Source organism: Erpetoichthys calabaricus, chromosome 2 (assembly GCF_900747795.2).
Source record: "Erpetoichthys calabaricus chromosome 2, fErpCal1.3, whole genome shotgun sequence".
Lineage (NCBI taxonomy): Eukaryota > Metazoa > Chordata > Cladistia > Polypteriformes > Polypteridae > Erpetoichthys > Erpetoichthys calabaricus.
The window spans coordinates 311369369-311381581 of NC_041395.2; the positions used below are offsets into that span (position 1 = coordinate 311369369).

The 12213-nt window shown below is 40.1% G+C and overlaps 1 protein-coding gene across 1 annotated transcript in view; it reads right to left on the reverse strand.

Annotated features, from left to right (window-relative positions):
• Positions 1 to 12213, reverse strand: part of slc2a15a (solute carrier family 2 member 15a) — a 74486-nt gene that overhangs the window by 6114 nt on the left and 56159 nt on the right. The window contains exon 10 of the mRNA XM_028795910.2: positions 6062 to 6137. Coding sequence (XP_028651743.1) covers positions 6062 to 6137 — 76 coding nt within the window. The remainder of the gene's footprint in view (positions 1 to 6061; positions 6138 to 12213) is intronic.

Genomic DNA, 12213 nt, shown 5'->3' on the forward strand with positions numbered 1-12213 from the left:
TGCAGCAAACTTTGTGCACACTAATATTTTAAATTGTCTCATAAGTCTGCTCTTTGTTAATGTTTGTAATAGTAATCTTCCTATACTAATTCTTTCCCTTAATTAGATTATGTCACTATTTGTTGTGGCTAACTTCCTATGATCAATTCTTGTTTTATTTAGGTTATGTTTATGTTGGAAGAGTAACTTCCCAATGAATATTCTAAGCTGTACTAGTTTATGCCACTGTATTTATGGAGTACTCTTCCTATGACTTAATAGTTTATACTCTCACTTGTTGTGGTACTCTCCCTATGATCATCTCTTATTTATTCATTGGTTTTTCTTGTAATATTCTAAAATTCATCTCTTTACTTTTGTTAGATTTTTTTCATATCATTTGCTGTCAAAATTTTCCTTTTCATCATTGTGGTAATCTCATTATGATTGTCCCTTCTTTCATTATTGTATGATGATATTTCTTAAAGTAAGTTTTTCCATGAGCATTTCTTCTTCTACTTGTTTTTATTACCATCTGCTGGACTACACTTACTGTGATTAACCTATCATTAGTTTATGCACAATTTTTGTAGTAATCTCCACATGATAACCCCTTTTTGTTAGATAATGCTACTCTTTGCTGTGTTCACCTCCTTATGATCATCCCATCTGTCAATAGTGTATGCAAACATATGTTGTGGTAATATTGCTATGAGGACCCCCTTCTTTTTCCAGTTTATTTTGCCATTTTCTGAAAAACCCTCTGTACGATTATCCTTTTATTACTTTATGCTTTCATTTGTTGTGATAATCTTTCTGTGATCACACCCCTTTTCTTTTTTTAAATTTATTTATTTCTGTAATATTCTGATGTTCATCTCTCTTTCCTTTCGTTTTTTTTTTTACTCTCCTGCCATTCGTTGTCGAAATTTCCCTATTATCATCTTTAATTAGTTTGTGCAGTTTGTTGTGCTAATCTCCTTATGATTGTCCCTTCTTTAATTATTAACTGATGGAATCTTTGAGGTATTTCTCCTGTGAGTATTTACCTCTTTTACTAGTTATTACCATTTACTAGACTGCACTTACTATGATTAACCCATTTTTAGTTTATACACTATTTTTATACTGATCTTCATTGAATCGTCCCAGTCTATTACATAACTAGGAAACACTCTGACCCCCAGACCAGGATTGCATGGCCACACTGCCGCTTGCTGTGAGAAGGACCCAAAGCCCAATTACATAGCAGCAGTATCCCACACTTCCAATTCTTTATACATCTATGAGTTCATTTTACACTCACAGTGTATGACATGTGCTTGTGATGAAAACGAGTAGTCAGCTTGTGCAATATGCTTCACTGACAGCAGATGTTGTCACAATTGTTTTTTTTTTTGTCAGCCCTGTGGCACGCATGTGCTGCTGTTCCTTTCATCAAGGTAGCCTTCACTTCCAGTTACTGGATTGGGTTATGTTTACCACGTCATAAGCTGTCAATTAAGACCAAGATCAAGGTTCAAGGCCTAGTGGTTTTCAAGTTGTGTAGCACATGGACAACCCTTAGCATGTAAATATATAAAGACGGTACTTTTTTTTGTTCTTTAAGAAACACACATTTGTTGTGATAATGACACTGTGAAAATCCCCTTCTGTTTCCCCATTTAATTTGTTTTCTAAAGAACTATCCCCATGATTATCTGTTTATTAATATATGCTTTCATTTGTTGTGTAATCTCCTAATGATCATCCCTTCTTTTATTAATTCATAGTGCCATTTGCGTTGTTAATAGTCTCATGTTCATCCCTCTTCCATTTCATCAGATTTTCTTGCCATTCACTGATGTAATCTCCCAATGACCATTACTTCTTTCATTAAATTATGTCACTATTTATTGTGAATACCTCCCTATGATCATCCCCTTTTTTAATTACCTTATGGTAATGTTCATGTGAATATTCCTTTGTTTTCTAGCTCATGTTTGCTGATGTACCCACACTATGAGTAACCTTATATTAGTTTACTAGCAGGTAATAGGATAAACTTAAAATATTTTCTCTCTCTTACCCTACATTTACCTTCAGCACCTTTCCTCAATAACCATGTGTGTCTAAACCTCTCTTGACTGGCGCTCCCTATCTCGAGTGTGTTCCTGTAAAGCCCGATTCTCAGACTAATTTCAAGGCGTCTTTCCTCGTCTCCTGTCTGCTGTTACACTCTCAGTCATTGAAGGCAACTTTCAGTGTGGCTTTACTCCTTCTCCTGTGTCTCACTCTCACACTTACTCTTTGGATCCCATCACCACAGCCAAACTCGCCCATCAGATTACTCTTAGGAACCAAACACACACACACAGACCTTAGTGTTTTATTATATAGTAGATAAATGTGCCATTTGTTTTAGCAATCTCCCTACAATCATTCCATTTTTAGTTATATTACACAGCTGTTCATTTAGTCCTTCTCCCTGGGATAATCCCATCTTTAATTATTTCACCTAGTTGTTTACTATGGCAGTCTCCCATTGATTATTCCTTCTTGTCCTTGCTGTTTTCACATATAAAAATATCTACCCTCATTTTTATTCCAACACATATTTTCATATTTTTGATTAGCAACAAATGTAGCTTAAAGATCTGGGTACTTTTATCACACCAACAAAAAGAAGAGGTGCCTACTTTTCAGTTCCTGCCTCCTCCAGTAAATGCCGCACAATTCTGGCTAAAAGGCAGCTAAACACAATTGCAGTTAATATATAGCAGTCAATGTGAATAAAAACAGAGGCCTAATGATCCACTTGTTTCCTGTGCATATCGACTCTGCAAACTATGGACTGTTCCAGTGCTTAGCTTCTAATCCCTTTTGGTTACAACTGAAAAATAAGCAGGCGCTAGGTGTTTTTTTTTTTCTTCTTCTTTTCCCCTCCTCAAAACTAATGAGTTTTTGGAACAAGCAAAGCTGCCACTTCATTATTTCTGCATGATAATTGAGAGAAGGAGGCCTAATGCAGTCAAATTTATAAGGAACCCAGAACGATATTCATTGTTCATGCTGGATTTTGTCTTAAAAAGTCATATTCATCATTGTTTATGAACAATGAGCCATAAAAATCCTAATTAAAGATGTAATTACAGCGATAGAAATTCTCGACTGAGGATGAATTATAGATTTGTTGGAGGGTCTGATAATACATCAATTGTGTAAACCACTCAGGCTCACATTTATCATTTTTACAGAGATAATGCTTTTCGGCAATTTCCAACTTTTTTTTTTTTTTTGTTTCCCCACAGGGAATGTTTCAACAAGCAGTTTGTTTAAGACGAATGAGGAAATGCGGCTGCTGCGATATGCCGCAAGAAGTGTCAAGGTGTGCCCTTTGTGTTCGTCATCCATCTGTGATAGGGAGCTGGGGTCTCCCATGCAGCACAGTGCACAAAGCAGGAGCCCATCCTGGATAGGACACCAGATGAGCACAGGGCCAATTTAGAGATGTCAATGAGAGTCTCAGGCACAAGAGACACTGGGCTGATAGAACGTACTCACCTCCTTGGAAGTTTTCACATTTTATCTTTTCATCATAAAACATCTAATTACACTGGATGTCTTGGCATTTTTGAGACTGATCAGTAGAAAAAGGATTTGTTAATGGCAAAATGGAAACACATTTCTGCAAAGTGGTCTGAATTAATTACAAACATAAAAAAGTACTGTATAACCTCCAGCACCTAACACTGTGTGTGTGTTTGGTTAGTAGTAGTAGTAGTAGTTGCGGTATTGCCATGGCTGTTTTTCCACACATATCTTCTTTCTAAAAGGAGTGCTGGTGCTAAATTGGCTAAGTGTGTGTGCGAGGGTGCCCTGTAATGGAATGCCATTCTGCCACCGTTGGTTCTTGCCTTGCATCTGGCGCTGCTGCGGTGGGATTCTATCCCTCTTGACCTAGACTTGGTTGAGCAGATTGTTGAAATGATGGACGGACCGAATGCTAGCTGCTTTGCATCTTCCATTAATTAAAATGAACTTCTTCACCTTAAAAGAATGCTCTACCTAAAAATTATTTTTTTAATGTTACTTACCTCATGTATTTTGTCCTTGTGCTAGAGAAAAATTATTAATCTCACGTTTTCTTGGAGAAAGTACATAAGAGGATTCTTATAAACAGGTCTGATAAGTGACCAGTGTTGAGCAGTAGCAAGCGTTGTGTAAAATGTCCATGCAAAAGTGAGAAAATCATATCATATGATCATATGATCCACTTGTCTTTTATACAGCTGCTAGCTCACAACATGGCCAAAAAAAAAATTGTAAAATGCTATTAAACACAGTAGTTACTTCTTGAATTGACAGGGTCTATGTAAGCAGTAAAGTCAAAGGCTCATGGGAAGGAATTTTTTGACTTGAAGGCCAATGTCACACGCGTGTGCTTAAGGGACAGCTTAATGGCTCTGGTAATGGTAATAACCCACTGCTCGAGGGGTTGGTGCTGTGTAATCATGTCTCTTCTCTTTCTCCTTCTGCAGATGGGAAGACTGACAGTTTTATCACCACTGACGTCACTTCCAGTGTTTGTCTACCAGGACCGGTTTCTTTCTGCCAGGAGATCCACCATCTTAGATCAGTTCTATCCTGCACTTGTGTCTGAAAAGACCTTTCCACAGTTGTGGCATGATTTTGTTATGTTTTCTGTCTATTAATTAAGCAGGGTTACCAGGGTGGTACACAAACTGTTTATTGTAGTCTTGTCTTTCTCTTACACCAGTCTCTCCCTGTCATTTGTTGGTCAAGAGTCCTGTCTTCAATTCAAAAATTCCTTCCCTTGAGTCTTTGAGTTTACTGTTTACATACAGGCAAATAATTAAGGAAGCACCTATTTAAGAACAATTTACCAAAAATGCATTCATTTTGCACATTTTCAGCTATCAATAGTATGAAAGACATGTGGATTATGTGAGATGAATAACGTGAAATTTTTATTTTCTTTTTCCCCGTGGACATTTTTCACAACATCTGCCACTGTGCAGTGTTGGTCACTTATCGATCCTGTTTAGGAGAATTTCTATGTACTTTCTCCAAGAAAACAAGCACTTGTTCTTCTTGGCCACCATTTTGAAGTACATGGTATAAGCAACATATAAATAAAATTGAAAAAAATGGGATTATTTCTTTAATACATTCTTGCTTATCGTGAGAATGAAGAAGTGTTCAGTGACTATGAGTGTGAATGTGTCTTAAAATGGACTGACATCCCTTCCTGGGTCAATGAGTTGTGTGTACCTACTTGGGCCTTTGAAATCATGACAAAAAAAGAGGAAAAAAACATCACACAGTCAATGCCTGGCATAATGCGCATTTAGCTGTCAAATGTTCAGACAACGTCCGTACTTATTGGGAAGAATTTCAAGTGTACAGCTGATGATGAGGGGAAAAAAATTACACAGTGACACAGTGGTTTAGGCTTCTTGCTTTTCACCCATAGACAAGATTCTCCAACCCAGAAGAACCACCATGACCCACCTCCCGAACCCCCCCAAACGCCTTTCTGCCTTGGACAGCATTAAAGCATTTGAAAGACCAACAGTGCAGAGAGCAGAGCTCAGCATGACTGCTTCTGCTTCTCCAAACAAATCGCACCTTAGCCAACTAGTGGCTAATACATGAGGTTAGCCCTCAGGACCCCAGCACTTCATGACATTTCACAGTATATCATATATACAGCAATATAATTTTTAATGTTTTTTAAATGTGCTAGGCTGGTGAGAGGTGCGCTATATAAAAATTAATCTAATGCATTTGATGGTGAGGCCTTTAGGACACAGAGTTTCTTGCAGTTTGAATGAATGTTGCAACACACTCTCTACCCTCTCCAAAGCAGGGGTGCCTGAAAACATTTTTTTTAATTTCCCAATTCCACACATTTATTGAATTATAACATCTTTGCCCTACAGATACTAAATAATGAACCCACCACTACCAAATCAAATTCAGACCAACATTTATAAGTGCACGTGGCAGACATTCTCTCTCTGATATTAAGGGGCACCAGAGAAACACAACACATTGCCCTCCAGTTCACGTCACCCACCTGGTCCTATGCAGAATCCCGCGATGATCCCGACCACACAAACGACACTGACATAGCGCATGATGGCAACACGAGTCTAAAGAAACCAGGGGAGGGAAAAGAAAAAGAGGAAAGCTTTTGAAGATGGGATGTCATTTGAACTTCTAAACTTGTAGAACCCCCTCCAACCACCATGGCATGTAATGTTGATATTGTAAGATCTCTCAGTAAAAAGAGCTCTTTCAGTTCATGCTATTCTGAGACAGCATTCTTTCTTAAGATTCCTGCATTTCATTTTGTAATAGTGCAAGGGGAGTTATATAAAGAAGGTGCCCATCATTGCGTTGAAGGTTTTGTCACAATGGTCACTCTCTGTAACTGCAAATCCAATTATCAATCTCTTTTTTACAGCACAGACGATTCCAACTGAAGTTACAAAAGTCCATTACAATGGGATCAAAAGTGTTCTGACAGACAAATGATGTGGTGTGGAAAAAACATTTAGAGGTTTAAGACACATTTAGGCTGTGGAGAAAAGAAAAATGATCACAATGTAAGTAAAAATTTAAATGAAGTACAAACTCAACTTTTGCAAATTAAATTTTACACAAACTGGCAAACCTCAAAAAGAAAGCAGAATGCAGAAATTCAAAGTGCTGTAGCGGGCGAGGTGACATAATTTTCATGAAGGGTTTGTCATTCTCGCACTCTGTCCTTAGTATGACATGTGGTGCAGAAGAAACAGCCGAACAGACGGCCATTTCGTTCTGGCTTTCTCACTGTCATGGCATGCAAGAAAGAGTGAGCCGGGAGTTTAGTGTGCTCTCATTCTGTCTCACTCACACTGGTATGCAATGGTGCAAAAAGGTTGGACTTCCCACTCTCGTTACTGCCCAAAGTCGATTCACATCTATGTGTACACAGAGATACATGGTTACTGCATTTGCATGTGTGCTTTTATGATCATTTTTAACAAGCACTGATTTGTGTGTTTTTATGCAGCATGTGTCGGTCTGTCATGTGTATTATCGGCAGACATTTTGTTGAGGTGTGTGAAGTCTGTTGTGGTGTAGGTGTTCTGTTACTACAATGCCCTGCTTTGCCAATTATGATGGCAATCATGGAAGTTCCAATCTTGAAGATGAATCAGAGACAGACACAATATTGAGGACATACATTAGCAGAGAATGTGCACATACATTTGAGCACATATGGTCACTTAATGGAATACTCCAATCAGAATGATATTTTTAATGTTACTTACTCCATGTAGCTTGTAGTGAAGGGCAAGAAAAAATTTGAAACTCATGTTTTCATGGAGAACGGACATAACACCATTTCTGAAAAAACAATAAACAATATAAAAACATTCATAAAAAAATCCAATATTACTTGTGTTGCATAATCCACATGTCAAGTCATCCAGTCATATTCTCAAAACATGTAGAATGTGTACTTTTTGGTAAAATATTGTTAAATCACAGCATCTGGAAAACGAAAGTAGTCTACAAAGAGGAACCCCTTCACATGGTGTCACGCTTTTGAATTGAAGATAGGACTCTTGACCAATGAATGAGGTGGAAAGGAGTCTTGAGTTTAACCCTGTGAGAAGGGGCTTCCTGTGTGTGGAATACTTTCATTCTCAGCAGGCAATATTTAACAATATTTTAACAAAAAATACATGCATTTTGCACATTGTAAGCATAAATCTGAATGACTTAATATGGATTATGCAACACGAGTTAAGTGAAATTTTTTCATGGACAGTTTTATATTGTGTCTTGTTGTCCAGTGTTGGTGGCCATTGGCTCCCACTCTATCAGAAAGTTTATTATGTTCATTCTCCACGTAATTTTTTTTCTCGGACATATTACAGTATATGGGCTAAGTAACATATACAAAAATATCATGTTTGGGTAGAGTAGTACTTTAAATGTAATCTCGCTCACATGCTCACACAAGGGCTGTTTCAGCAGAGGACTTTACTCCATGCCACTTATTATGCCAAGGCAAGGCAAACAGTAGAATGTTTAAGATCAGGAAATGGAAGAGGCAAAATGGATAATAAGAAACGTGTGGAATCAAAATTGAAAGTGACAAAGTAAAACATGGGTCAAAGCCAGAATGTTAAATTACCTCAAAATTGACAGATTTCCAGATAAATTATTAAACCAAAAAGAAGTCCAAAAACATGAAATGCTTTTTTCTTTTAAGACTTTTTTCTGGAAACACGGATGTTGTTAACAATACTAGAGTGTCGATTTATATAGTGTGACAGGAATGACACCTCGAAAAACATGCACCCAACAACACACAGAAATGACATAGCAACAGTTGCTCAAAACAGTGACATAAACAATAAAACAAAATGGAAGTGCGGCACCTTTCCAAGTAAGATGTTAATGAAAATAAACTCCTTCAAAAACAAAAGTACCACAGGAACTGACCAGTTCCTTAATAATTTAAACAAAGAATAAGCCTTAAATCATCTTCTTCTTTCAGCTAATCCTGCTAGGGGTTGCCACAGCGGATCATCTTCTTCCATATCTTTCTGTCCTCTGCATCTTGTTCTGTTACACCCATCACCTGCATGTCCTCTCTCACCACATCCATAAACCTTCTTAGGCCTTCCTCTTTTTCTCTTGCCTGGCAGCTCTATCCTTAGCATCCTTCTCCCAATATACTCAACATCTCTCCTCTGCACATGTCCACATCAACGCAATCTCGCCTCTCTGACTTTGTCTCCCAACCGTCCAACTTGAGCTGACCCTCCAATGTACTCATTTCTAATACTGTCCATCCTCATCACACCCAATGCAAATCTTAGCATCTTTAACCCTGCCACCTCCAGCTCTGTCTCCTGCTTTCTGGTCAGTGCCACCGTCTCCAACCCATATAACATAGCTGGTCTCACTACCGTCCTGTAGACCTTCCCTTTCACTCTTGCTGATATCCGTCTGTCACAAATCACCCATTCCACCCTGCCTGCACTCTCTTTTTCACCTCTCTTCCACAATCCCCATTACTCTGTACTGTTGATCCCAAGTATTTAAACTCATCCACCTTTGCCAACTCTACTCCTTGCATCCTCACCATTCCACTGACCTTCCTCTCATTTACACACATGTATTCTGTCTTGTTCCTACTGACCTTCATTCCTCTCCTCTCTAGAGCATTTCTCCACCTCTCCAGGGTATCCTCAACCTGCTCACTACTATCGCTACAGATCACAATGTCATCAGCAAACATCATAGTCCACGGGGACTCCTATCTAATCTCATCAGTCAACCTGTCCATCACCATTGCAAATAAGAAAGGGCTCAGAGCCGATCCCTGATGTAATCCCACCTCCAACTTGAATGCATCCGTCACTCCTACCGCAGACCTCACCACAGTCACACTTCTCTCGTACATATCCTGTACAACTCTTACATACTTTTCTGCCACTCCCGACTTCCTCATACAATACCACAGCTCCTCTCGAGGAACCCTGTCATATGCTTTCTCCAGGTCCACAAAGACGCAATGCAACTTGTTCTGGCCTTCTCTAAACTTCTCCATCAACACCCTCAGAGCAAACATTGCATCTGTGGTGCTCTTTCTTGGCATGAAACCATGCTGCTGCTCACTAATCATCACCTCACTTCTTAACCTAGCTTCCACTACTCTTTCCCATACCTTCATGCTGTTTATCATCAATTTTATCCCCCTATAGTTACTACAGTCCTGCACATCCCCCTTATTCTTAAATATTGGCACCAGTACACGTGTTCTCCACTCTTCAGGCATCCTCTCACTTTCCAAGATTCCATTAAACAATCTGGTTAAAAACTCCATTGCCATCTCTCCCAAACACCTCCATGCTTCCACATGTATGTCATCTGGACCAACGGCTTTTCCATTCTTCATCCTCTTCATAGCTGTCCTTACTTCCTCCTTGCTAATCCGTTGCACTTCCTGATTCACTATCTCCACATCATCCAACCTCATCTGTCTCTTGTTCTCTTCATTCATAAGCCTCTCAATGTACTCTTTCCATCTGCTCAACATACTCTTCTTGCTTGTGAGTACGTTTCCATCTTTATCCTTTATTACCCTAACCTGCTGCACATCTTTCCCAGCTCAGTCCCTCTGTCTAGCCAATTGGTATAGGTCCTTTTCTCCCTCTTTAGTGTCCAACCTCTCATACAACTCATCATACGCTTTTTCTTTAGCCTTCGCCACCTCTCTTTTCACCTTGTGCCTTATCTCCTTGTACTCTTGTCTACTTGCTGCATCTCTCTGACTATCCCACTTCTTCTTTGCCATCCTCTTCCTCTGTATACTCTCCTGTACTTCCCCATTCCACCACCAGGTTTCCTTTTCCTCCTTCCTCTGTCCAGATGTCACACCAAGTACCCTTACTACATCTGCTGTAGTTTCCCAACTGTCTGGTATTTCTTCACTATCACCCAGTGCCTGTCTCCCCTTCTCCCTAAACTCAACCTTGCAGTCCTCCTTTTTCAACTTCCACCATTTGATCCTTGGCTCTGCCCTCACTCTCTTCCTCTTCTTGATCTCCAAAGTCATCCTACAGACCACCATCCTATGCTGCATAACTACACTTTCCCCTGCCACTACTTTGCTGTCTTCAGTCTCCTTCAGATTGACTCTTCTGCATAGGATGTAATCTACCTGTGTGCATCTTCCTCCACTCTTGTACGTCACCCTACATTCCTCCTTCTTCTTAAAATACGCATCCATCACAGCCAAGTCCATCCTTTTGGCAAAATCCACTATCCTCTGACCTTCTTCATTCCTCTCCTTGACACCAGACCTACCCATCACCTCCTCGTCTCCTCTGTTCCCTTCACCAACATGCCCATTGAAATCCGTCCCAATCACCACTTTCTGTCCCTTGGGTACACTGTTTATCACTTCATCCAACTCACTCCAAAAATATTCTTTCTCATCCATTGCACACCCAACTTGCGGGGCATATGCACCAACAACATTCATCATTACACCTCCAATTTCCAGCTTCATAATCATTACTCTGTCTGACACTCTTTTCACCTCCAGAACACTCTTGACATACTGTTCCTTCAGAATAACCCCTACTCCATTTCTCCTTCTAGCCACACCATGATAGAACAATTTGAATCCACCTCCGATCCACCTGGCCTTACTCCCCTCCCATTTAGTCTCTTGCACGCACAATATATCAACCTTCCATCTCTCAAAAACTTTAAAGAAATATATCCATATTACTAACCGAGAATGGTAAACCGGAAGGCACAGACGCAGGTACTCAGCGATGGACCCAGGAGACATCGTGCGCAGGCGCCTACAGCGCACATCTCATAAACCGCAAGTGAAGTCTGATCCACCGCGAACGAAGGAGTTACGGCTCAGAAACGAAAGAGCTCAACTAACCTAAATAGGACATGAAGCAACAACGCGCCCATAGCTAACGACTAACGACACAGCCACACAGAAAAGAGGATTCTGCACTGCACCCCAGAGTCAAACGGAAGACACTACGGGGTCCGCAAAGGTCCACAATGATAGTACGGAAGGCGCGAGAAAGTATGAAAGGCGCAGGCGCCTACAACGCGCTTCTGAACTAAACGTCCACACTATACAGCATGGTCCGGGTAATAAGAATAAACGAACTCTCCGTATTAAACGTACGGCATCCTCACACGTCCAAACCATATAGCATATGTGAATCACATTACAGTGATGCATTATTAACAGTACAACCACTGAAAACGCTCCGTATTAACAGTAAGTGTAATTATCCATATTACTAACGGTAGACAACGGATAACTAATGGAGTCACGGTTACGGCTCCAAAACGATCCAGCTCAACTAACGGAGCCACAAAAGCGAGCCCACATGGATAAAAACAATAGACGTGGGCGCCTACAACGCGCGTCTGAAACCGCGGAAGCAAAACTGTCTCGGCTCCAAAACCAAACAGCTCGACTAATGGAGCTACAAAAACGAGGCCGCATGGACAAATACAATGTACATAGACGCCTACAACGTGCGTCTGAAACTGCGGAAGCAAAGCAGGCACGGGTTCAAAATGAACGACCACAACTGACGGAGATACAAAAACGAGCCGCCTGGATAAAGTCAATGAACGCAGGCGCCTACAGCGCACTTCTCAAACAAAGCAACCAAA